The sequence below is a fragment of the Apodemus sylvaticus genome, chromosome 20, assembly GCF_947179515.1.
Source record: "Apodemus sylvaticus chromosome 20, mApoSyl1.1, whole genome shotgun sequence".
In the NCBI taxonomy this organism is placed as follows: Eukaryota; Metazoa; Chordata; class Mammalia; order Rodentia; family Muridae; genus Apodemus; species Apodemus sylvaticus.
The window spans coordinates 10,508,916-10,536,479 of NC_067491.1; the positions used below are offsets into that span (position 1 = coordinate 10,508,916).

The 27,564-nt window shown below is 47.1% G+C and overlaps 1 protein-coding gene across 1 annotated transcript in view; it reads right to left on the reverse strand.

Annotated features, from left to right (window-relative positions):
• Nucleotides 1-27,564, reverse strand: part of Ppm1h (protein phosphatase, Mg2+/Mn2+ dependent 1H) — a 259,153-nt gene that overhangs the window by 117,187 nt on the left and 114,402 nt on the right. Inside the window, exons 3-4 of the mRNA XM_052164872.1 lie at nt 15,732-16,076; nt 6,137-6,249 (exon numbers count right to left, since the gene is read on the reverse strand). Coding sequence (XP_052020832.1) covers nt 6,137-6,249; nt 15,732-16,076 — 458 coding nt within the window. The remainder of the gene's footprint in view (nt 1-6,136; nt 6,250-15,731; nt 16,077-27,564) is intronic.

The following is a 27,564-nucleotide window of genomic DNA, read 5'->3' on the forward strand; positions in this document are numbered from 1 at the left end:
TTGACTATATTATTTTCTTCCTCTTAATCCCTGCTACAGAATTTGGGCAGTACTAAGGAATATACTGAAAAAAATTTTTTAAAAAAAAAGGTACAAATGACATTTACCTTCTAAGGTGGAGAATGGTGCTTCACCTTGGCTCTGTGCTGTTTTTTAGATATATATCAAAGAAAATGAGAGGTATCATAGACTTGAAGCAGCCAATGGAAGCAGATCAAGTGTATTTCTGGACTCAGAGAAAGGCTCCCATCAAAGGGGGAGGATGGTGGGAACGGACAGTAACGAGGAGCTCTGTGAAAGGGCGGCACTGGCCACTGGTGAAATTCGGGTGCATAAAACAAAAGAGTGAGCAGTCCTTTACGGTCTCCAGGGCCGGAGGCGGTTATATAAGGTTTCATTATCTTTCCATCAGCAGAGGGGAGAGACGCCTATGAGAGATGACACCACAGACGTGTAATTGGTTTTGAATTTAGAAATGTAAGTCTTGTTTAATATCTAGATCCTATCCTCATGGAAGTTCAGACTTGCTGTAGGAATTCACCTCTGACCCAACAGAGAAAGCTCTAAGTTAAATAGGGAAATTCTGCAAACCAGGAAGAAACGAAAGGAAAACGGATCAGACATGGCCATCCTAGCAATGCTTCCAAGGTGCAGTTAGAAGGGCATGTCTGACCCCTGGCCCTTGGACTGCACCCAGTGAGGACAGCTATGAATGCTGTCAACCCAGACCAAAAACCTTCTTAAGACAGAATAAGATTCTTTTTGTTTGTTTGTTTTTGCATTCAGTTTTCTTTTTTAAACTCGATTGGTTGGACATACCTGATTTGAGTGAGAATAGTCCCTGTAGGCTCATATATTTGAATGTCTGGTCTCCAGTTGGTAGAACGGTTGGGGAAGGATTAGGAGGTATGACCTTGTTGAAAGGAGGTATGCCACTGGGTTAGGCTTTGAGCTTTCAAGATGCGTGCACCAATTTGGATTTGCTCTCTCTACCTCTTACCATGGAACAAGATGCACACTCTCAGTTACAGCTCCAGCAAACACCATGCTTACCACATTCCCAGTCGAGATGGTCACAGACTCTACTTCCCCAAAACCTCCTAAATAAACCCTTTTGTATGTTACCTTGGTCATGATGTCTTATCACAGTAACAAATAAGTAACTAAGACAAACACAGCCCACTTACATTAATCTCTAGGAGCTAGGCACGGTCCTGTATGGTCATCATTCCGGCACACAGAAAACAGAACCGGTATAATGAGGAAGGAAAGGCAAGCCTGGGCTACATAGATGCAGTCTCCAAAGGAAAGGCTTCTTCTAGACGTTGTTATCCACTTTCTTATATTCATAATGCATTCTGGGTAAACTCTGACGTGCCACTGAATAGGAATGTGTCAGTATTTCAGGTACAGAATACACAGGGAATAAAGATGTTAACTAGAAATCCCTGCCTTATAGATGTTTAAAGAGTCTTAGCGTGGATGGGTGGGTGGGTTTAGTCCCCGAGGACCTGACTCTCTTACTCCAGTTCTGGGTGTCACGGCGGATGCTTGTTAGTAGCTGGGGACCTTGGGGAAGTTGCTTCTTATAAACTGCATATACCTGAGAAGAGCCATTCCTATTTTTCACACTATTATTGACAGAATGAAACATGACCTTGTCCTGGTATTTAGCAACAGCCAGCCGTCTCACTGTTGCCTGCTACTATAATGCTTGCAGCTGTGGAAGCAAGATGCTAAAGATTCTTAACTGCCTTTCCTCAGTCGGAATAAGTTCACCCAGTCTCAGCTTTGAAACCTTTAGACATTGTCTGAAGTAAGCAGTGATGGCTTTGCCTCCTTGGTGCCAGAGTCCTCTAGAAACAAAGCAAAATTGTCTTCGGAAATGGAGCCAGGGTACCTTCCTGAAGGTACCGAAGAGGAGCACAACCTGAAGAGCTGGGTTCTTGAACACTGTGTGTACCATCTCCTGTGACATTTCCACACTCTGGGTTCACTCTGGGTTAAAGTGAAAATCTACCCACCATCTGCTTTGCTGCTCGGCCCTTAAGATTCCTGGGTGTTGAGCTGACTTGACTACCTCTGCCTGGGAGAAATAAAGGAACCGCGTGTCTTGCAGATGCTGCACTTTTTTCTAGATGGCTGATAAGCTCAGCTAACAAGGGAAGGGAAATCTGTCCCCTCTGCAGACCAGGACACCTCAGATGAGTCAGACAGTCATAAGCCACAGACTCTGCCAGCAGCATTTCCTGAGGGCAACCCAGAGCCTATGCAAGGCCCGATGGTAAAGCAGACAGCACACAGAGAAGTGGCCCTGAAAACAGCCCTTGACCCGGCAGCTCCTCAGTCAAACCAGCGCAGAGCTTCCCTCATTATTCGGTGAGTAATTACACGGTAGGGCACACACACAACGAAAGATTTATTTTTCACCCTAAAAACTGTCAAGTCTTAAAGGATAAACACATGACAGTTATTATCTGACAATGAAATAAAATTAGCACATAATTAATCAGGGACCTGACTAATTGCCAGAATTTTCTCTCAGCTCTAAGCATTGCCATTGCTAATGTTATTAATTTACCCAAGTCTTTGGACTCCTGACTGCTTGTTCATGAATGATGACCCACAATCTTGAGGATAGGTGGATGGTTACCTGCTAGTTCTTTCCCGAGAATAACAACATTTTAAAACGGAAATGCCTGAGATGTATCATTAGTATATGAAGTTGGCCAGGATGGTCTAAGATGACTCCAGAATCTATCACTTGTGAAAGAGTGGCAAGTATTAGAGTAACAAGTAACAATAGTAACAAGTCAAGTAACAGAGTAACAAGTCAAGTAACATAGTAACAAGTCAAGTAACATAGTAGCAAGTGTTCCATAAAAGATCTCTCGGATAGATACTGACAGAGCGGCAAATAACACAGTAACAAGTAAGTATTCCATAAATGATCATTGGGTAAGGTTAATAAAATACTAGTTCCCATTGTCCTTGATGAATTATGAGCCCCATGTGGATGCCAACCCTAACCAATTAGCTATAAAACCCCAACTTTGTATTTGGACACTGGGGCTTGAGAACCACAAATATAATTTAAGCTTCCTGGGTTGCAGGATAAATTTTATTCTGTGCACCACGGCTTTCTGAAGAAAATGGGTATTTATTAGGCCTTTAAAATTAGAGGTAACCGGAAAACATATTTTTATGAGCACTTAGAAAAACGAGGCCTTGTTTAAATTAATAACTTAATAGGCTCTAAGAAAGATGTCACAAAGCTCTAAGAAATGTCACAAAGACTGGCGAAAAGCAGCACGACTTAGCTTTCCAAGTATCACTCCCCTGGGCTAATGTTAGAAGCTATAAGTTCTAGATGTCATGTAGTCCAATGCCAATATAGCTACGCACGTGGAAACTGAGGTCGGGAAAGTGGAACCCAGGGCAAAAAGCTCAAGAGATGAACGCAGGGACTGACAGGTTCCCAGACAGGGAGTCTCTGGGATGCACAAGCCATCACTTGGCTAGGCATGGCTGCAAAAGCAGCCTGCTTCCCAAGGCAAACACTGTTAAAAAATATAGTCAAGGCATGGAGGAGGGGGTAGTTTTAGAAAGACAATGCAAGCTACAGATATTCTGGATACTGTCATGGAGTATCCAGACTCTGGAACCTCAGGTCATGTGGAGGGTGGTGCCTCCTTAGGAGAGGCCTACGGTGTGGACTGAATTGTCCATCACTTCCTTAGAGCCTAGGACCAGGGAAGCAAACTCATGTTAACAAACTAGGAACAAGACACAGAGTGTGAGCACAAGACTGGCTCACAAGTCCAGTCCCTCTGAGAGCACACAGGAGCTATGGCCTCTGCCTGCCATCTCCAACAGGTTTAGAATCTGGCACTGAATGAGAGGCCACCATCTTGCGGGTAGAAGCTGCTAAACAATTGGGTATTTGAAGAAGTGACAGGTCTCCATTTGCCCCCAGCAGTGACCTTGACTGTGCCTGGCATGCTGGCCTGCACACAGTCCCAGTGCTGCCTGTTTGCTGGCTACAGCCAGGTGTGGCCAACCACTGAGAAGCCTGCTAAAACGTGCGAAGACAAAGGACATCTTTCAAGGCTTCCTGCCACTCTGAGCCTAGTGCTCACTTTAGCGATTCCCCGCCACTCTGTCCTTGTAAAGCTGGGATGACCAGCACCTTCCCGAGGCTACCTACCGATGCCTGCTGGCCCCCATTCATCTCTTCATCCATCGTGAGGACGTCTGAGCTGGTGAACCTCAGTGGGCACTGGGGAACAGGACCATGGGATAAACAGTGTCTTAAATACCCTGCCATTCACAGGGCAGAATTTTACACTGAAACCTGAGATAGCATTGTCTGGAACTGAAAATCCACATAGTCTTCCAAAATAAATGGACTTCTGAAAACGCTCATCTTGCTTGGCAGCCCTTTCTGTTTTCTATGATCTTCAGGGGTGAAGGTCAGGAATAGATGCCCAAGAGCAATGGAGATTCCTCACCAAGTCTCCTCTTTGTAAAATGGAAGAGAGATTAGAGTGGAGCTCTTGATTGCATCAAGAGGCTTAGTCTTCCAAACTCCTGAGCGCCAGCAATAGCATAATCAGTGGAAGGGAAGAGAGGGTGGGGGTGAGGACTTGAGAAGGACCGGAGGGGCAGGGGGACAGGCCAGCAGCCCTGGGACCTAAGGGAATCGTGGGATCCCAAGAGGGCAACCACTGCTGGGCAATGACTGTCGAAAGTTTTAGAGTCCAGCCTTTGTCATCCTCAAAACCGTCATTGCTTAGGGAAAGATCCTATCACACCCTCAGCCACTTTGTCACAGTTTTAAAAAGTCTGTGATGTGATTGTTCCTCACACCAATATGGAAGAAGTGTCACTGCAAACAAGCGCCATTTATTTAGAATATTATATAATATATATTATATAATATATACTATTTAGATGATTAAAGCCCAAGTTTATCTTCTTCCTTCCAAATACTATGTAAACTAGATATACTATACGCTATTTCATATATATACTAACCTTCCTATATATATATATATATATATATATATATATATGTTATATATATACTATGTTCCCTATGTCATATACACACTATACTGTCTATGTCATATACATGTATACTACACCCCATATGTCATATGTAATCCATACATATCATTTGACATATATGTCATGTAGATGGGATATAGTATAGTTTATAGATAATATATTTGTGTCATATATGACATATATGCCATATAAAATATAGTATATATAATGCATGCAGAATATAGTATAGTTTATATAAAATATATATTACATATCGCCTGTTCTCTCTCTATAATCTCTCTGTATATGTCATATATGACATATATGCTATATAGAGTGTATAGGATATACAACATAAAGAGAGTATAGTATATGCACACATACACACATGCATACACACACATACACATGTGTTTGTACACACACACACACACACACACACAGAATTCCCAAAGGCATACACATAAGAGGAAAAGCATCTGGGCCCCTGCGAGGCAAATGCTAAGTTACTGTGGGGAGCTTCAGCATACAAGGGAGTGTCTAGGGTCTTTCACACACTTCATTCAGCTCCCCCTCTCCTCCCCTCGCTTCCCCTCCCTTCCCCTTCTCTCCAGCTCTGTGATATCCTGACTAGGCTATGCTTTCATTAAAAATCAGGTTCCAAAGCCAAAAGACCATTGGACACTCCTGGTTCAGATGAATTCTAGGTGCACACCCCAGCTGCAGCTACGAACAAGTCACAAGCCCTTCATCCTTTCAATAGCAACCTGACTGTTTTTAAATGTACTTCTAGCCTTTAATCCCAGCACCAGGAAGGCAGAGGTAAGCGGATTCCAGAGTTTGAGGCCAACCTGGTCTACGGAGCAAGTTCTAGGACAGCCAGGGCTATCCAAACCAACCAATCAATCAAACAAACAACTAACCAACTGACCAAATATATTCCTGTCCAGATGCAGGACGCTGTACTTCCCACATTTAGTCCCAACCAGAATCATTTTCTTTTGAATTGTTTAATTCTTAAGAGCAGGTCGACACTGACTGTCAGAGACTGGATGTTTGTAAGAACTGGATCTACTCATTCGCTCACCTGCTGTCGCCAGCATTTGCCACATAGAGCTTCCCCAGAAGGCAAACCACGATGAGGGCTGTGCAGCCGCCAGATATGTTATATGCGCTCCTCTCTCGTTCGATCTGAAGGTCCTGGAGAAGAGAGTAAAGTTAGTGTGGTTGTGTAGGGCTCAAGATTAAAGAGAGTCTTCCTCCCTTCACTCTGCACAGTCTCACAGACTGGATGCGCTTCCAGAAGGGACCAGACAGTCCTCAGAGCTTAAAAGGCTTCTCTGGGGGATCTATCACGAAATACCAGACCACTGCAGACCAAAGAGTGGGACCAATGGACACACACACACACACACACCCAGACACACACACACCCAGACACACACACACACACCAGGCAAACATGGGAAGAGGAAGAACCATGTAAGTCCCAGCTAACAGATACCACAGCTTATGGGGAACCCAGTCCATGCACAGGCTGCCTGAGTTGCCAGGTGAGACACGGAACACGCCTAGGAATGCCAAGTACCTGGACATAAAGCATGCTTTTAATATAAAGCCTTGAATAAAGAGGCCCTTCGTGGTTCGGTAAAAAGTGGCGACTTAAAGAATGAATTCTCTTCAACACAGAGGCTTCTGCTCTCGGTTTCCTCCTCCGAAGCCACAGTTCACACCTCCCCAATGTTGGAGCAGCCCGCGGACGCTTTCTCTACGTCAGGCACTGAGCTAAGCTCCTTGTACGTGCAGTCTCATTATATCATCAGGACCGTCATTATCAACATGTTGTTCAGATGCAGAGAAGCGTGGACTCCGCCCATACCCACCTGGATAGAGTCATCTCTAGCCAATACCAGCTGTCCTCCAAGCCCTGTATTACCTGCCACACGATGACGCACTCAAGGAGAAATGAAAAGCAGACCAACACCCCCATTGATAGAAAATGGCGACACAACTGCTTCAGCTGGTCTCCTCATGGAGGGTGGGGCATTTAGTCACCCAGCATTGGACCACAGTGGCTCTGCTCCAGGTGTTAGGCATGGGGGCAGAGCAAGCCCTGGCTTCCCAAGGCACAGTCACAGACTAGAGCAGCAACTGCTTAAAAAAAAAAACCAAAAAGCCTCGCAGAAGATGGATTCCGCTGTCCTTGCATACAGGGGCATGACACAGAAGGGCTGTGAGTCCCTGGCTGACTAGGGCTAATAAGACCCTGTCTAAAAAAAGGTGAATAAAGAGGTGGGGAAAAGCCATACGGGGGGGGGGGGCACTAATATAGTGGACAGGAGGCAGGGGAGAAGCTGAGGGGGCGTGGTAAGGCGTGTGTGGGGCCATGGGAATTTAAGAAAACTGAGGGGACTTTGCAGGAGAGGCCAGCAGCTTCCAGGGCTGCAGAGGGGCCAAGCATGAACGCTGCTCGGTGGACCACACTACACTTTAGCATTTGCTCATTTAAATGTTCTATAAACTGTTTCTTTAAGGACTGATAAGAGGTTTAAATTAGGTGGCACGGGGTGGGTGGGTTGGGCCTTAGCCTCACCACAGGATCCTTCCCACAGCCTGGAAACTTCACCATTGAGAGCAGTGTCCATTCTTGTCCCCTTCAGACCCTGACACCTGTATCAGGCCAGTGACACATGGCATTCGTAAGTGACTATTAAATGGACAAATAAAGAAACAGACTTATAAAAAAAGGTCTGGATTTCCAAACCAACATCTTGCCACCTTACTTATCCATGAAAGGAGAAACAGAGGCTCCTGCTCTCAAATCCCACGTTCACCATGCAGATGCACTCTGAGATACCAGCGAGGTCAGAGTCCTCGCCTTGACTGACGGCCAGTGGACTAGAGGGAAGGGCGATGACGTCATGTGCCAAGGGCGGCAGGAAGCTGGAGGTGACGGGTAGGGGGGCATGCGGCTCAGTGGGGAAGTCTCTCAAGGAAGAGAGGGGAGAGAAAACACTGAGAGATCTGGATTTTTCTATTTAGCTTGTAGAATATAAAGATTCCCTCTGTGGGAGGATTTGTTCATTTCTTGCATCAAAAGCTAAAAAGATATATATATATATAATATATTTAATATATAATAAATGCATTAACTGGTAAATCCAAGTCCACATCCAAATCACTCTTTCTTCATATACTAAAAAAGCACAGCTCAAGCTATGGAAATTACTCCTTAAGTTTCAATCAATATTTGTTTGAATATGTAAGTCTGAATGAGAGGCACTATTTACTGAAAATTCTTTAAGCATTCGAGCGTTTGCACGTTGCACATGGACTGGAATCTGAAAGATGTTTGACGGGCTTGAGTGAATTATTAGTGAAATCTAAAAGGGGGGAACCTATACAAAGAGTCCGTGTTAAAGGGCTGCTCGTGGAAAAGAATTCCCTAGGGATTGAAAAAAAAGATTAAGCTTATTCTGGACCATAAGTGAGAGCATTATTTATCATGCAAGAATGTCTGATTTTAAAATGACTTAATCCTCGGGGGGTAGGGTGGGAATCAAGACATTGATTCAACAGTAAGATGTTCTGTTACGACAGTGGAGTTCATATTTACTTTTAATGCCAGGGAATATTCTGGTTAGTTTATTCAGCTTGTACTTTAATATAAATTAACAGCACAGTTCTCTGTGTCTATCTGTCTGTCTCTCCCTCTCTCCCCATCCCACGTACACACACACACTTTATTAAATTTGCTCCTGCCTTTTCTACATTTCAACCGTACATTCTTTCTGTGCCTCTTTCTGAATAAGCGATGACACTTTCTTACGGAAGAATGGATTTGAGTCTAACTACTTTTTAATCCAAGAAACCCTGCTTCCACATGCACGGTCTGACCAGCCCCTCCCCCACACCTGTGAGGGGCTACACACACACACACACACACACACACACACACACACACTAATTAGAAGTGTGTTCTCTGCCAGCACTAGTGCCGGGATTGGGGTGGTACATTTCTGCAGAATTCATCCCCCTGAAGGATTCACTGACATTAACACACACTCTTCCATTCCTTCTAAAACTGTGTGCAACTAGAACAGATTCTAAAAATAATTGCTTCTCTTCTCTCCTCCCTAGAAGCCAAAATAGCACATTTATTTTTTTCCTACCCACACCACCTACTCCTCTCTAGAAGATTCAGAAAATCTTTGTACTAAAAGGAACATTAAAGGACCATCTGGGTGGCTCTTTTACTATGAGATTAAGCATGATAAATGCAGTCAATAAAGATATATTTACTGTGGAATTAAGTGCCTTTCCCTTTCAAAATCCTCAGTCTTTCAAATTGGGCTAAGTGTTTTGCACTTTAGGTTTAAAAAAAAAATCACCACATCTTTTTTTTTTTTTTTTTAAAGCCCTGAGTTTTAGGTGCCTCTCTCACAAGCGAATGTGATCAAGAGAAAAGCTGTCCACTGCTGTGTGCACTGCAAGAGCCCCGGACTCCTCTCCACTTTAGCTGCCAGTGGATTCCAAGACATACATCTATAAGAACGTGCTAGCGAAACATCTACCTTCTAATTCCTTCCACGTGGTCCACACGAGAAAGGGCCACCACACTGACGACTCTCTGACTGCTCGTTCCAGAGTCCCAGTGCCCAGTGGAGGCAATGCGTTACTGAGGGAAGCTGAGTTACTCTGTTGCCACAGCTTAGACAAAGTATGGTGGCGAGGCTCATCTCTGAGTCAAAGAAAAGAGCCAGTTCTTAGCTGCATGGTTTTATTTGCTGTTTTTGTTGTTACTGTTGCAAGGAGCGGGGCTCAGACAGTGTGTGTAAATCGAGGCTCACTTAACAGGAAAGAATTGCAAGGAAAGGCATATCTATTACCCAGAATGGTTGCAATTGGATTTGAAAGTCTCAGAGATGACGCAACTCCAGGCCCAGCCTTTGTTGCTCACCAGTTCCAGGTTGTGAGAAGAAAGCTCTGTAGGTCAGCAGAAGAAAGCCAGCGCCTGGGGTCAGCCAGTTTTAATATACCTGTCAGCTCCCTCCCTTCACCCTCCCTCCCACCCCCCCACTGGGTTATAATATGGTTCTGAGCATACTGCTAATAGTGTCAGTCACAAATAATAAGCTTCTGCATGGTTTCAGTATCCGGGGGTCTCACATCCTGGCTTATTCTAAGAACAAGGCCATCTGCCAGCTAGGCAATGCGTTTCAAAGGAAAAAAAAAAAAAAAAAAGCATTTAAAAACCCGGGGTTGCCCAATAGCGCCACCTGCTGACCACGGTGGAATTACACATCCCTTCCTAGAAGAACTTCCTGTTGCAAACAAAGACTAAACAAAACTGAGCTTAAATAAAGAAGCTTGCGTTTTAAACTTAACCGTGAACAGGCTAACTGAAGTTCTAAACTTTATAAATTAGTAATTAGCTTTTCATTCAACCTTATGCTTTTATAACGTCATCATGTATATTTGCCAGGACTAGAAGATGTAGTAGCTTTAAGTTAAAACATTGCTACATTGCTGCTTTGGGGGCTGAAGAGATACAAGACTCAGGGGTTCGGAGCACTGACTGCTCTTCCGGAGGACAGGATCCACGTGGTGTTTTTTGTTTTTGTTTTTACTATCTAAACCTCAAGTTCCAAGGGGATATGACACCTTTTTTTGGGGGGGGGGATATTGCACACATGTGGTGTACAGGCATACATGTGGCCCAAACACCCATGTACATAAAACAAAAGCAAATCTCAAGAAAGCTATTTTCTCCCTTACCAAGAAATAAAAGTTTCTAGGACATTCTCCTCAGTTGCAAAGAACTCTTTGCATCGTTACCGGGAAAATTGGCGTTCCCTTTGGGGTTCTTAGTCTCCTCAGTAAAATAACTTAGAAATAGAGTCAGATAAGGAAGCCTCAAGACACTTTGTTTTTAGACTCTGAAAGGAAAAACAACAGGGCAGGCAAGCTGTAATCTTGGCAGTTGAGGAAGCAGGAGAGAGAAATCTGTGCCTTTCTGAGGTGGGGTCCAGGATGGCTGGCACGTTCAGCACTGAAGGCTGGCAGAAGAGGAGGGGGGCTTCAGAGGAAAGTGAGGAGGATCAGAGTATGGGGGAAATAGAGTTAGGCTTGAGGAAGAAAGGCAAGGGAAGGGTAGGCAGGCTTCCTGGTGGAGGCTCCTCAAGGCCCTGTTCTGAGGGAAGGGCTCCTGCTGTGTATAGCATTTAAGTGGACACTTAGGCCTTCCATGGCCTTAGCATGCCCTTGGGGGAACCATGTCTCCCGCGAGGCAGGTGTGTGGTGCCACAGGCTAGGTTAATTCCTGGGGAAGGAGAAAATGGGTGCGGTGTTCTAATTTTTGAGCAGATGAGATATTTCAAGTCTCCACTCAAGGCCAGAGGTAGATTCCATTCTTTTAACAGGCCTTAACTAGCACTTCCATCTTTCCATCTATGGAAAGTTAAAATACTACAGGGGCCAGTTTTGATTCTTCCCTTTCAACGGCTACCAGGGAGATGGCAGGTGAGTTCCAAAGTCGGCCTTGGCTTCTAAACCCAGCTACCTACCTAACAACACTGAGGGGAAGTCAGAGAGGATGCTGGGAGTTTCTCAGTTTTCTCCTGAATTCAAAGTTTGTTAGTGGGAAGCCCAAGACTTGTCTGGCTTTGTTCTGATTCTTTGACAGCCACCGTAGTGATGGAATTACTTCTTCTATGAGTCTAAAGTGTTGTCTATTCAACCCAGACATTCTTTGTAAGGTTGTATGGGGTGGTGGTGGTGCTGGTGGTGGTGGTGGTGGTGCTGCTGCTGCTGGTGGTGCTGCTGCTGCTGGTGGTGGTGGTGGTGGTGGTTGGAACTAGGACTCAGATCGGTTATCTCATTCACCCTGGTCACCCTGGGTCAGGAAACAGTCTAGCTGCTAACCCAAGCACTGTTAGAAACTGGACTTGAACCCACAATGTTGGAGATAAGGAAATTGGTTGTGTTAGGATCTGTCTAAGCTCCACCCCACAGTTACCTGGCAATAGCCAGGTAGGTCTGGCCCACCATAAAAGGGGCTGCTTGTCCCCTCCTCACACTTGCTTCTCTTGCCTCTCATTCTCTTAGCCTCTCTCTTGCCCCCTCTTGGGCTCTTCCCTTCCCTCCCTCCCCTCCCCCTCTCTCCCCCTGGTCATGGCCGACCTCTACTTCTCTACTCTCTCCCTCTCTCTGCCTTTCTCTGCTTCTACTACTCTCTTAACTCCCCTCCCCATGCCCTGAATAAACGTCCTGTGTCTGATCCCTCAGGAGGCAGGGAAGGGATGCCTCAGCATGGGCCCACTGAGGCACCCCCCTTCCCCCACACCCCTTCCCCCACACTCCCATAGAACATAAGTTATGCTGCTTTCTCTTTTTATAATTACGACAGGTTGCATTTAGCATTTCAAAAAAAAAAAAAAAAGTCTCCAAGCTTTGCTTTGAGACAGAGAACCCCCAAACACCTATAAACAGGAGAACAGGGAAGAAAGCGGATCTTATACAAGGTGACAGTAGTAACCTTTCGGCTATTATTTTGGGAGCACTGAAACAGTTTCTACACTGTCTGTTCTGAAGCTCACCCCACAGTCAGTGGTTAAGTTTTCGCGATCCTCCTTCCAGGAGACCACAGCTGGTTTTCTGTAGTGGAAATTGGAGGAATGGATCCTCCCAGTAGGAAGTCAGATCCAAGACATGGCACAAAGGGATGGTAGAGCTAAACCCGTCCCTGATAGCATGCACAGGGTTACGGGGTTACGTGCCAGTTGTCAGAGACGCACAGGGTGTCTGGGCTGCTGCAGTTACCACCTCTTGTTCAAATCGTGCCTTTTTATTTTTCCCTTCTGTTGGTCTAAATTTTGTGAAAACTACCCATGTGCCTTAGAGGCAGGCGCTCCTTGTTTTAGCTTGGGATTCACGTTGGAGTGCTATTGTCATTTTGTCACTGGCTTTGGCATCATTTAGAACATGATGCTACAGGGATTAGTAGCTTTTTTTGTTTGTTTGGTTTTGGTTTTATTTTGTTTTTTGAGACAGGGTTTCTCTGTGTAGTCCTGGGGATTAGTAGCTTTTAAGGCCACGGAGGAATGGGCACCACCTTCTTTATCCCCGGGGGGAGAGTAGGAAAGGAAACCATCCAACTGTTCTATTCTTCCTATGCCTCCTGTTCAAAAGGGTGGAATCCACCTTTGGTTCCGCACAGAGACACACTGGTCCACTCTGCTTCAAAGATGAGACCATTACATACTTCCCTCTATACCCTTGGGAGCAAGTCCAGCCGGGCCTGTCAATCATCTGGCCAGGAGCCTAACCCCAGGAAATCTGAGTCATATGCCAAGGTGATGGGAGGAAAACGCGTCCCTCTAATTAGATAAAGCATTTACCACTCCCAGGAACCCCCACTTGTCTGGGCAGGCTTGGCGCTTCCCCCACAGAGCACTGTTCAACTTGCCTGCTCTCCTGAGTTTTATTTTATTTTATTTATTTATTTATTTATTTATTTTTTGGATTTGGTTTTTTCGAGACAGGGTTTCTCTGTGTAGCCCTTGCTGTCCTGGAACTCACTCTGTAGACCAGGCTGACCTCAAACTCAGAAATCCACCTGCCTCTGCCTCCTAGAGTGCTGGGATTACAGGTGTGCGCCACCACCACCCGGCTCTCCTGAGTTTTAACTCAGAACTCCTAACTTTCCCTTCTCTTTTTCCTGTTTGTATTTCGCTCACTGAATACCTGACCGTTTCTATTTTAGTCTTTCTTCTACTCCCACTCAGGCCTGACAGAGTTGTTTCTTAGCAAATACTGATTGACTGGAGGGGTTACATAAAAATGACATATGCTAGGTATCTATTCTCTCTCTCTCTCTCTCTCTCTCTCTCTCTCTCACACACACACACACACACACACACACACACACACACACACACACACACACACATGTTTTCACAAGATACTTCAGGCAGTGAGCTACCTAATGTTGGAAAACTTGAAAAGACAAGCCTTGGGCTCCTTCTTGGGTATTTATCTGAAAAAACTTCCATTGGAAGAGCAGCTGTTCCTGGGGCAGTCTTCATCAATGTGACACTGACCTCTAGTGGATGGACTTGAGAATACAGCAGTTCCAGGCAAAAGAAGTTCCCCAGCCCCAGCAGCTACTGACAGAAATTAAAGTCCCAAGGTCACCCCTCCCCACGCTCAGTTTTTGGTCCCTTTTCTCACGGGAGGGAGAGGTTACAGTCAAGTCGTTGCCTCCGTTAGATGCCACAGTTTTGTGCATTACTGGTATCTAGGCACACTTGACAACATCTTAGCTTCCACACCAGCCAGGGGGGAATGATTTATACCAAGGCTCTGTAGGAGTCAATTTTTCTACCTTGACACCGCCCCCCCCCCCCCCCCCAGTTTTCCTCCTAATTCATCTTTTCCACAGGACATGCCTTTTAAACTCCTTGGTAATCAAAGGGCAAATATATTCATTCAGAGATTAAAAGAGACTTAGGAAGAATGAGCTGGAGTTACACAGAGGCAAACTTGAGCCACCAATATCTAAACTTTGTTCCTTATAAACACATCAGGAACCATGTGCACTGCTGCCCAGTTTCTCCTCTGGTGGGCATGGGGTGTGGCCTTACGGTCCTGGACCTTGAAGGTGGACATTACTTTCAGTGATACGTTTCTAGCCACCCGAGCTTTACTGAACAGCTTGCCACCAAGTTCAGGTTTTTTAAAATCACTGCTGACCACCGGCCTCCCCCTGCAAGTCTTTCTAAACACTACTTAAGTAGTCTCTACTCTATCGCACACAGGTTGCTGCTCAGGGAAGAGAATCTTTGGAATCACAAGGCTTGCCTGGTAAAAAGTGAGGTCAGAGCTGGGAGGGGAGGGGCTAGGGAGAGGAGGGGTGTCACGTGCTATATATAAGGCATCCACAGCCTTACTGCCAGGCAGAGGGACAGCTAGGGCCACTCTACCAGATTATGTGCTCAGGATTCAGGCCAACACGCAGGATGCTGCGTTCCTTGACCTGACCTACCCAGCAAAGCACAAAGGAATCCAGGCCCTGGAAAAACAAAACCCACGTGAGCTCTTCCCTCCCCGCCCATCTGCCCATCTGTTTGGCTGTAACAGTGTTACGTCACTAGCCTAGCCCCGCCCTTCCAGTGATACCTTTGAAACAAGGTATCACGGTATAGCCTTAGCTGCCCAAGAACTGGGTATGCAAACCAGGCTGGCTTCGAACTCAGAGATCCTCTTGTCTCTCTGCCTGCACGGGCTAGGATTAACTGCATAGGCCACACCTGTGTGTGCCCAGTTTTAAAGCAAGGGTACTTGTGACTGTTCTATTGGACATGGTTTGCCAAACACCTGAAATCTGTACATCCGTAAAGCAGGTGGCAGTCCACACTCACTTTTCAATGTCAACAGGCATCTGATGAGACAGAAGGGACAAGGCAGGCATTTAATAAGTAGAGGGTACCTTCTGTCACGGTCTTAATTTCTGCTGGTAATTATTCCAGACACTGTATCTTGCTATGACTTTTAATGAACTTTGTTGCAGAAGAGAGACACACGCAGGCGGCGAAAGAAGGAAGGACGACCTCTGGCTTCAGGGACGCCTTCCCAGGAAGGAAGTTTTGGCGTGAGGCACATCGGTCGCCCGCAACACCTACCATTTCCTTGAAGGCGCTCTCCAGGGCCCCGATGACCAAACACTCATGCGGAATCTTCTTCTCCGTGAAGAAGCGCGTGGGTGGTGTGCTGGGGGAGCCGGGGGCACCCACACCTCCGCGCAGTGAGGCTGCGCGGGTTAGGGTCCTGCCGTGGGCGGGCGTGCTGTCTGCTTCCTCCCCTAGGCAGGTCGGGGGAAGGATGGCGGAGTTCTTCAGGATCTCCACGATGTCCTGCAGCTGCTGTGTGATGTGGTGCTGCAGCAGGCGCGACGCCACCACGGCAGCCCCCGAGCCTGCGTGCCCGTCGAACAGGGACCAGTAGTGGCAGGAGATGCCCTCGGACTCCTGCGGAGAGAGGGCGACAGAAAAGTGAGGAGCTGGATAGCCTCAGCCTGGCCACGCCTATCATCTGATCGATATCCGTCTCTGGTCTAAAAATCGTGGGATCAAATATGGTGGAAACGCACAGAAAAGGCCTTTAGGGTAGTCACTGCTGCTACGGCCACCCATGGGATGCAGTGGTCCCAGCCTTCTCACCTAGGTCAGACGTTCTACTCATCAGCCAGTAACTAGGTCACCCCTATGAGGAGAGGATGTAACTAATTAGGCGCCTAGGGTTTGTGATAAAATTTCCTACGAAAGGTCAAGCTTGTCGGAGTCCGGCTTGAACAGCTAATTTCTTGCCTCCTGGATGTTGCAATCCCAGGCCAGGCTTGGCCCTGGAGTCTTTGGAGAAAGCCCTTTCTCAAAGTAGTAAATTAGACTCGTTTTCCTCAGTGTCCTTACCCTCTAGATAACTGTCCCTCCTTCTTTCTGCATCCCGAGGTGTTTTGTTTTGTTGTTTTACAAATCAAGTATTTATTTTCTATGAGTACATTGTAGCTGTCTCCAGACACACCAGAAGAGGGCGTCAGATTCCATTACAGATGGTTGTGAACCACCATGTGGTTGCTGGGAATTGAACTCAGAACCTCTGGAAGAGCAGTCAGTGCTCTTAACCACTGAGTCATCTCTCCAGCCCTATTCGGAGTTCTTAGGACTCGCTTCTCCCCTAGCTCTAAAATCCAGTGCAGTCCATACAACATGCAGCAGGGAAGTCTGCTTTCCCTACGTCCCTCGGTCTTGGTTTCCCAGTCACCTATGTGCAGCCTGTGTGACTTCCTCTATCACGGACTTCAGTTCATGTCAGCCCCCCTCCTGTGTGAGCGTGTGCATGTGTGTGTGCATACATGTGTGGGTCTGAATGTATATACATGTGTGATGCATGCCTCTGTGTGTGCAAATATGTGTACATGTGTCTATGTATATGGGTCTGAGTGTGTGTGTGTGCGTGCATGTGGGTCTGAATGTATGTACATGTGTGATGCACGTCCATATGTGCATGAGTGTGCATGTGTCTATGTATGTGGGTCTGTGTGTATGTGTGTGTAGGCTGACACTGAGTATCTAATATTGATTTCCACCTTAAGTTTTTCTAAATGATTGGTTTTAAATTCTGATATGTATCTGTTGTGTGTGTGTGCCCAGAGGTCAGAGACATATAGATCTTCCTGGAGCAGGGCTTACAGGCAGTTGCTAGGTGCCTGAATTAGGAGCTGGGCATGGAACTTGGGTTCTCAGCTAGAACTGTCTACCCTCTCAGTTGCTGATCCAGCCATCTTGTGTTTTTGGAGACAGGGTCTCTCACTGAGCTGAAGCTCACAGGAACCTCGGGCTCCCTTTTTAGCTAACCTGGCTGGGCAGAAGGCCCTGTCTCCACCTCCCTCCAGCAATGGGGTTTGGGACACACGATGCCACACCCAGCTTTTACGTGGGTGCTGGGGATTCGAACTCAGGTCTTCATGCTTGCACAAAAACCATCTTCCCTCCCCCCTCCACCAGTGGCTTCCTAGAAGTCTTCAGGATGGGCACTTTTAGAAACCACACAACTACATCAAGCATCCAAGCCAGGCATTGTGCAGACACCTGCAATCCTGGCACACGGAAGGCGGAGCTGAATGAGCAGGTGAGGTGGAATCCTGCCTGAGAAGGGCCCTGAGGCTCACAGGTGTGAGGTGGACCTGACAGGCGTGGTGGGGGACGGTATGATAAAAGACGGGTTTAAAAAAGGTACAGGTGTGGCTTGCTTTTTTAATAATCCAGGGCGAAATCACCCAAATCAACAGGAGGTCAGCGGTACAGGAAGAGGTTCTTGGTACTGTGAGGCCTAGCTTCGGAGAAGTTCGTCTGGAAGAGGGGGAGGGCCCCACAACGCTAGACAATAGCCATAGCAGGTGCAGGAAGGCACACAAGGGAGAGGAAACCAGACCGCGGTCACGTGACTCCACGGGTGGCGAGGCAGGAAAGGAGGGGGAGCGATTTGGCTGCGTGACTTCGTGGAGTAACGGCAAGGCCACCGGTCCCTACAGTGTGCTTTAGCCTGTTCACGGAGGCCGTCTCACTCAAGCTATGTGGTGAAGGCTGAGAGAGAACAGTCTGGGAGGATTCCAGCTAGGAACCTGTGGCCTGAAAAGAATTCGATCAAATTCAGACACAAGCACATGCGCTTAAGCTCTGTATAGCACAAGTGTAACTGGAAATCAAACTCAGAACCAAGGGCAACAGAAAGACAAACGCCTGGAGGAGTAGACGGTTGTGTGCTAACCCCACGTCCACCCACGCTTGCTGGGTGGGGGACGGCACTGGTTCAGCTACAGCTGGGTCAGGTAACGACCTGGCAGTCAAAGATGTGTATCTTATTGCCGTGATTTCCTGACACGAGTCACAGTGGATATTAACCTCGTGCAGGAGGAGCTAAGGGGACTGACTGTTGTCTTAGGGTCTCTATTCCTGCACAAACATCGTGACCAAGAGGCAAGTTGGGGAGGAAAGGGTTCATTCAGCTTACACTTCCACACTGCTGTTCATCACCAAAGGAAGTCAGGACTGGAACTCAAGCAGGTCAGGAAGCAGGAGCTGATGCAGAGGCCATGGAGGGATGTTACTGGGTTACTTCCCCTTGCTTTCTTATAGAACCCAGGACTACCAGCCCAGGGATGGTAACACTCACAATGGGAGTGGTACCCATCCAGGGATGGGTCCTCTCCACTTGATCACTAACTGAGAAAATGCTTTATAGATGGATCTCAGGGAGGCATTTCCTCAAGGGAGGCTCCTTTCTCTGTGATAACTCCAGCTTGTGTCAAGTTGACACACAAAACCAGCCAGTACAACTATACACAATGCACGCTGACTGACGGCTATGTACGGTGTGCAAAGTGCACGTGCAGAGACAGCTGCTCTCAGTGCTGTCACCACAAGACGTCGGTGAGTCACTTATGCCTTTAGCTCTCTGCCAAACGAGGGGCTACCCTAGAGGCCCTCCATGCCACCCCCGACTCTCCTAGGATGCAGAAACAGATCGTTGTGGCTGGAGAAAGTAGGGGGGGAAACCTGGCTTTAAAGAGATAGCACACATGATGGGGACTTAGAGGGGACAGGGCCTGTCAGCCTGGGCACAGCCTGTACCTGGTGGCTTAGCAGTGAGGAGTTGGGAAGCCAGTATCTCTTCTCCCTTCGGCTTAGTGGTGACTGTTTGGGAGAGTGACAGAATCCGGACACACCAGCTCCCAGACTGTCTTGAGACAGAGGCTATCTTCCTCCCCTGCCCCTGTTCTTCTCTCTTCCTGCCTGGGTCTCAGGACCAATGCCAGAAAGCAGGGTTAGCCCTTGCAGACAAACATGGCTGAAATCCATAGGCCCGGGGCAGTGTGACAAGAAGTCAGAAAAGCCTTGGCCTTGGCAGCCTTGCTAGGGAAGCCACACGCGCTGTCTTGTTCTGCCTCTGGGCTTCTCGCCATGTAGGCTTCCTGGCATTTGGGTAGCCATGTTTGTCAGCTTCCTAACAAGAGCTGAGATCACGGAAACGAACAGGTGGTGTGTTTATACAGTATTCTGGAGCCCATGTTAGGTAAAAGAAGGGAAGGAAAATACAAAATAAACCAGATGCTGGCACCAAAAAGAATTTTAAGTAGGTAGGCACCTGGGAAAAGCTGAGTGCAGACCAGGCTTCTCAATTCTCAGTTTGGGGGCACTGATGAATAGAATTCAGAGAGCCCATGAATCTTCATCTTCACACACCTCCCTTGCCCAAAGAGCCAACAATACTGCCCTCCCAAATACCTGGTTACTCTTATCTTTACTGATAGCTACTTTGAGATTATTAAGTAACCAGCTGCACACCTAAGTTGACACTTTTTGCTACATCAAGGAAAGGCATAATGTCATATCATGAGTAGCTAAGTTTTGAGAATCACTCAATTCTACGTGTTTGAGTTACTTTAGTCACTTGAAGTAATTTATCCCCTTGGCACACCTATGCATTTTTATTTTCTTAATTGTAAAGACTTATTATTTTAGTGTGTGTATGTGTGTGTGTGTACAGGTGCACAGATGCCACAGTGTGTATGCACAAATCAGAGGGTAACTTTAGGGGCTTAGTTCTCTCTTCTTACCTCGTTGGGCCAGGTTCTCTCTTGTTCTTGTTGTGTTGTGTGACTGTGTTTGTGTGTTGGCCTGCAGACCTCTGGGTGATTTTCCTATCGTGCCATGAGGTTTCTGGGGTTAGAGATGTGCACCACCACATCCGGCTTTTTACATGAGAATGACCTTGGATTCTCAGGCTTGCCGGGCAAGCACCGCTGAGCGATTAACTCCCGGCGGGCGTCTAAAACGTAAACACTGTCTGGAGAGATGGCTCTGTGGCTCAGAGCCCAGGACCCACAGTGGCAGCTCCAGGTTCCTGCACCTCCAGCCCTACAGACTCTGGCGCCCTCTTCTGGACATTACAGGTACTCACACTCACACATGCACACCCCCACCTGGTGACACGTGTGCATCACTGTCATCAAACAATAAAAGTCCCAACATAACCCTGCTAAGTCTGGGCTGAATGCCACCAGGCTACACAAAAAGTTAAGGGTCCCTTCCTTCTGGCTGTGCTAAGGGAAAGCGCATAGGGTATGACTGCTCCTGGAGGCAGCAGCCATATGTGGGCTATCTCTGACCAAAATGAGCTTTCTCCTTTATGAAGGAGGAAGGCAGACACCAACCAGGTATTTATTTGATCAGCCACTAGAAACTAATAAAGTGATTTAGGCTACCCGCTGGCCATCACCATGGTCTCCAAGAGTGGGAGACCATGTCCTTCTACCTGCTCTGGATAGCCCTTCCCTCGGCCTCGGTCACCTTCTCAGTGCATAGCCTCACCACCAGGGCTACACCTAGAAACCCTATCTCCAAAAAAACAAACCAAAAATTTTTAAAAATTATTTTCTTTCCCCTCTTCACATGTAAAGTTAAAAGGAGGGGGTTTAGCTCGAAAGTGACCTTGGCTCTTCTAGCAAAACTAAAACTCTAAACGAAATTATCTACTGAACAGGAAGCTGGAGTAATTTCAGACAGACTGCATACTCTGTCTGGGCCAGCGCACAGAGGAAGCTGCCCTGTATGCCCTCATCCTGTGGGCTGGCATGCTGGTGAACCTCCAGGAGCACACACACACACACACACACACACACAAGCCAGTGAGAACCTCGGGGAAGCAATGAGGTACCGGCCTCCATGAGGTGCTGACAAAGAAGGGGGTTGGCTCAGACATATCCACAAACACTTCCTGTGCCGCCCGCAGAAATACTGACTTGTAAGGCAGGAAGCACACAAAAACCCAGGGAGAGCTTTGTTTGCACAGCTTAAAGAAAGGCAGGCAGGCCTTCTCACTCACTCAGAGTTCTGTCACTCAAACTGACTCTCCCCCAGGATGCTCTCCTCAGGGAGCACACAGGGGAAGTCAGAGCAACCAGGTCAGCGCAGATAACAAACACTCAAGAATCCTTTCATAGTCTCAGGAAAAAATGGAGACCTCAAGCACGCCTACCTCCCAGACACTGACACTGGCGCCCTCGTGTGGTGGGAAGTGGGATACTCCTGGGACGCACACAAACTGCTGCACACTTGATTAACTTCATTTGATTCATCAAAGGGGTGAGGGGGCTCCTGTGTCCTGTGTCCCCAGTGTGCTGGATGATACTAGTAAATTATCGCTCAGAGTTAAAGTTTCTCTGCAGGAAACTGTTGCCAGAAAACACAAGCAAGTAAGCACACGTCTGCAATGGCCTTGGTCTCAGTAAGACAATCTAACCACATCTGATCACAAGCGAGCATCGCTCAGGAGAACCGCACCTCTCCAGCAGATGGCAGCAACAGGGACCTGAGCTGTACTTGCTGTTGTAACAGAACAGTTGGGCCCTGACCCGTAAGCTACTAATACCAGGAAATCTGCTCTTCACAAGACTTTGGTCACTGTAAAAAATCCACTCAGAACTGTTGTGTGGAGAATAACTCATAGAACGTAATAGCTGGTTGCTATTATTTCAAAAAATACCTTTAATAATAAAAACATTTATTAATTTTTGTTACTGGAAATAATTCTATTCTAGGATATACTGTAGTATGATTATATGTTAATAAATGAATACGCACACTGAGAATAAATTCCTGCCCCCAGCCCCAAGACAGGATTTCTCTGTATAGTTAGTCCTGGCTGTAGACCAGGCTGGCCTCAAACTCAGAGATCCAACTGCCTCTGCCTCTGCCTCTCAAGTACACACACACACACACACACACACACACACACACATTAAAGATGGTTGGGCAACTACTAATCTGGAAATAGTTGTCCTATAGGAAAGTGGCATCTCTTTGGATTCTGTACATTTGATATTTGTTTTTCCCTGCCTTGTAACTGATTCAAGTGTTTCTAGAAGCTGGGATGGGCCACAGCACCAGCAGGGAGGAAGCGGCCCTCATGGGGGGATCTGCAGCCCCACTTTGAATGAGATTCCTCAGCTGCTTTCTGAAACAGCTTGCCATGAGTCTGGAGGGCAGCCGGCTTCCCCCATCTCATCACCATGTCCCACAGGGTACCCGGAACCACAGGCTCCCACATGTCCACTGGACGGTTTGGTTTCTGTAATGTGTCTAGCCAGCTTTCAAAACATCAAAGCCAGTGTGAGAACTCGGCTGGAGTCCACAGTGGCTCCTGGGGGCTGCCGACCTGTAGCTTCCCAGCAGACCCTCCGAGCTAACACACTGGTGAGGAGCAGGCAGGCCTGAGACAGCTGAGTCATGACAGCCTTGCCGTGCTTACTTCTTATTTTTTTTTAGAAGGAGAGAGAGAGAGAGAGAGAGAGAGAGAGAGAGAGAGAGAGAGAGAGAGAGAGAGAGAGAGAAGCAAGTCTTTTAAAGGTTATTTATGTATTTTTTCATCATTGGGGAAAATCTTCTAGATTTTTTGGGGTTTTTTTTTTTGGATTTGGTTTTTTTCAAGACAGGGTTTCTCTGTGTAGCCCTGGCTGTCCTGGAACTCACTCTGTAGACCAGGCTGGCCTCAAACTCAGAAATCCGCTTGCCTCTGCCTCCCAAGTGCTAGGATTACAGGCATGCGCTACTACCACCCTGCGATTTTTTTTTTTTTTTAATCTCAGCGATTACATTGTTTCGCTGTTATTGAAGGAAAGGCTTCCATTTAGAACAACATAGTTCCCCAAAAGCTGTAAGACCCACCATGCGGGGAGGGAGATACCGGGGAGCCCCGTCTGGCGTGAGTTCTTGCCAGTCCTTGAGTCTCAGCCCCACCTGGCACCTTTCCAGTGACTCTGACTTCGGTCCTCTCAACACCTGGTGCCCAGGCCATCCCTACTCAGCACCACTCAGAGTTCCTTAGTCTCTGAAACTATCAGATCAGAGTTTTAAGGAACCGGCTGCACTTCCTCTTCACAGGGAGCAGGGGTGAGGGTGGGGGTTAGGGGGTGGGGTTGGTGGAATCTAAGCGGATAAACAGAAAGATTACATTTTCTGGACTTGAATAGAACAAGAGGAACAAGAGGAACCAGTGTTTATAGGCCATTCCTATTGTTGTCTAAGCTGGCGTTGTCACCACAGGGAGCACACAGCCCTGAGCCCCAAGAACTCAGCACAGAATGAGAAGCAACTTTTAACTGACTGGTTCGTGGCTGGAGGAGCAGTGGGGGAGAGGGAGAGGTTGGCAGGAGGAATGGTGACCTGCAGTGCAGAGTTAACGCCTGTGCTCGGGCTTTCCCCCCTCCTCTCCTTTGTGCTCCTGCAAAGCCCTGACTTCCCACCCCACGCCGACCTCTGCAGAGAAGGATAATCTGCTCTCCTCTCCCCTGCTGTGGAACTCGGCCTCTGCCGCCGCTATCTCCTGTTATTGTAATTAGACACTGAACTAACAGACGCTGTGTGCTTCTCCCCAAATTAAACAGGGTAAGAGCACTCTTAAGAAAATGACCGTAGAGTGCATATGTCCCCATGGGTACGCTCAAGCTCAAAACAATTCCCACTTCAAATGAGGAGCTGTGTGTGTGTGTGTGTGTGTGTGTGTGTGTGTGTGTGAGAGAGAGAGAGAGAGAGAGAGAGGGAGGGTAGGGTGGGGGGTGACTATATGTGTATGGGTATATGAGTATGTGTGTATAGATGTGTCTGTGTGTGTATATATGTGTGTGTCTGTGTGTGTATATGGGTGTGTGTGTGTGTGTATGGAGGTGTGTGTGTGTGTATAGCTCTATGTAGCTCTGCCTAGCCTGAAACTTGCTATGTAGACCAGGCTAGGCTGGTCTTCAAATCACAAAGATCCACTTGCTTCTGCCTCCCTAGTGCTGAGGGTATACACTGTGCCCAGCCTGGCACGCGCTTCTTCACCCTAAGGTTTTTAGATGCCCATAAAGGTAACTTCTTCCTTCCGCGGAAGGCAGTGTGGTAGGATCCCTCACTTCTCTCTCATTCCTGGGATGAAAGCCTTGCTTGGGGGCTGCCACGCAAAAGCCCTGGGGAAGTCAATGTCCACACGTGATGGTGATCTCTAGGATAACTCCTTAAAGGCTTTCAAATCAAAGTAACGGCTCCCAGTAGTAGGTGAAGGATTACGCATTATTCTCAACACCTCGAAGATACTTGCAGCTTTTCCTAAAGAGCATCCCTTAGAACGGTCGTTGCTAGTGTTTCCAGACCCCTTCTCTCCCGGCTGCACACACTTAAGAAGCCATTGGAGACTGAGGGATGCTAACCCGTTACCCATCCGACCCTTTGAGGGCTTTATGGCTTTTATATAAAGACTGTACCCAAGTGGCCCAGGCATGAGCAGAGCCCCACCTCCTCTTAACAACTGCTTCAGCAGACAGCCAGTGCTTCTTGGCCTTTTGACTGAGACCATGTGTAAAATCCTTAGTTTTCTAAAGTGGTGCTTCCCAACTATCCTAACGCTGCGACCCCTTACACAGTTCCTCCTGCCTGATGACCTCGGACCATGACATTATTTTCACTGCTACTTCATGACTGTAATTTTGCTGCTGCTATAAATTATAATGCAAGTATCTGTGTTTTCCCATGGTCTTAAGTGACAATGCATGCGATGGGATCATTTGATGCCCCCCAGGGGTCGTGACCCACAGGCTAAGAACCACTGTTCTAAAGAGAACTCTTATTTCTTATGAAGAATGTCGCCAAACTGCTGCCTCACGAAATGAAACCTACACGCACCATACAGAAACCCCATTTAATGATAGTCACTTGCTTTACTTCAAACTATTATTTTCAACTTCCAAACTTCTTTTACTTCTTAATGTAGATCTGGACATTAAGTCTGATGATTTCTTTCCAACATGGCTTCTCTTAACTTCTGACGTGCGACTTCACACATGGATGGAACCTGAAATCAGCCTGTGGCTTTTCTCTCAAAGCGGGGCACCGGTGTCAGGCTTTCGAGGAGACAACGCTACTGACTGCACTCTGGCTGTCCTAGAACTCACTCTGTAGACCAGGCTGGCCTCGAACTCTCAGAGATCCGCCTGCATCTCTGCCTTCTGAGTGCTGGGATTAAAGGTGTTTGCCACCACACCAGGCTCGAAAGGTTGATTTATTTTAAAAAATAAAAGGCTTACGTTGATTTCCCCGGCTGGCAGATTACTGTATTAATGGGATCAAATTAAGTTTTTCTGCCAGATAGTAATTATCTACAGTGAGAAAACTCACCTCACTGTTACCTGTGAATCCTGTTCTCACACACTATAAGGGACATCATTAGGCACAAAGGCAGAGCTTGGCTATACATCCGACATTGCTGACAAAGCACAGCTGTAATAGTTTTTGTGTCTTGCTATGCATTCTATGTTATCAAATAAGGGGCTCCAGGTGTTCGTCAGTCTCTACGGAAGTTGCACATATTACACAGTACATGATGTTTTTCAGAAACATGCACTTCAGGTTTACTAAGTTCACACAGAGGCCAAGAAAGGAGGGAGAAGCTAAACCCTGACCCACACGTTCCCTTTGCTGTTCCTCCTGTTGGTCAGCATTCTATCTGCAGTGACATAAAGAAGCTGTTATTAATCCTGTTGTTCTGTTTTTGGCCCATTTCCCCATCCATATCTCCTTGACCTTTATGTGACCTATGCCATAATGGTCTCTTTCTTCTCTTTACTTAACAACTCCTTCTCCTGTTGGCTTTAATGAGAATGACCCCCACAGGCTCACAGATTTGAATACTTGGTCCTGGTAGAACTGGTTGGGAAGGGTTAGGGGTGTGGCCTTGTTGGAGGTGTGTCACTTGGGGCGGGCTTTGAGGTTTCAAAAGCTCACACCATTCCCAGCTAGCTCTCTGCTTCTCTGCCCCTCAGGCTTGTAGATTAGATACAAGCTCTTAGCTACTGCTCCGGCCTCTGCCTGCTTCCATTCTCCCTGCCTCAGTGATCACAGACTCACTCTTTCCAACCACGAGCCTCAAATTAAATGGTTTCTTTTATATGTTGCTTTGTGTGTCAGGATAATAGAAAAGCAACTAAGACACCTTTCATTATCGAGGACTTTAGCACTTTTTCTCTCACCTTCTTTCTTTGTTTCTTTCGTTTTCATATAGTTACATTTCAGCTTTAGTCTTTGAACTTGTAACTCCTGAAACGGGACACTCCCGAGGCTTGCTTGTGGAGACCGTGCCCACCTGGACCGACAGAAAGACACACCAGGCTCCGCCTCCGTCCACCCTCTTACCCTTCCTGAGGCATCTGTCCAGCAGTGTCGGGAAGCCTCCGCCAACCCTAACTCCTTACCTCAGGCAGTCAGCGGTCTGGTCACTTCAGCTATTCCTTCTCCCATCAGCTCTTCCGCTATTCCTTCTCCCATTAGGTCTTCAGGCTCCTCCCTCTAACCTCTGCCTCATCCTGAGCTTCTGCCATCTCTCACTTGCTGCGTGGGAGGCTTTTAGCTCGTATCCCAGCATCCTCTGACCACTATCATCCTAATTCATCTTGTCACGGCTAAAACCATTTGGTTAAAGTCCCAGCTTGTTGTGACATCTGATAGATGTCATGTGTAACACTCGCTGCTCCTGTCTTACTATAATGGTCCTGGCAGGAGCGAAGGTATTTTAAAGAGACACCCTCTGCCTTTCCCTTCCACTGTTTAATTATTGAGACAAAGTACCAAAAGGAATGTGAATTTCCCCAGGCATCTCACTCAGGGACAAAGGAAGAGCTGAAGCCCTTGCGCCTGCCAAAGGGGAAGCCTGTCTCTGAGGAAAAGATTTCATACAATTCTGACAGCTTGTCAGATCACTGTAGCAGAGAAGTGGAGGTAGCGATGGATAGGACTGTCCTCTGTACCAGGACTGCTGAGTTATGGGGACTCAGCCTGTGTTTAAACCTAAACTTCAGATCCGGACCCTGAAGATGCATTGAAGCCAGAGGTTGGGGGGAGTGGTCTCATCGAACACCCCCCCCCCCCA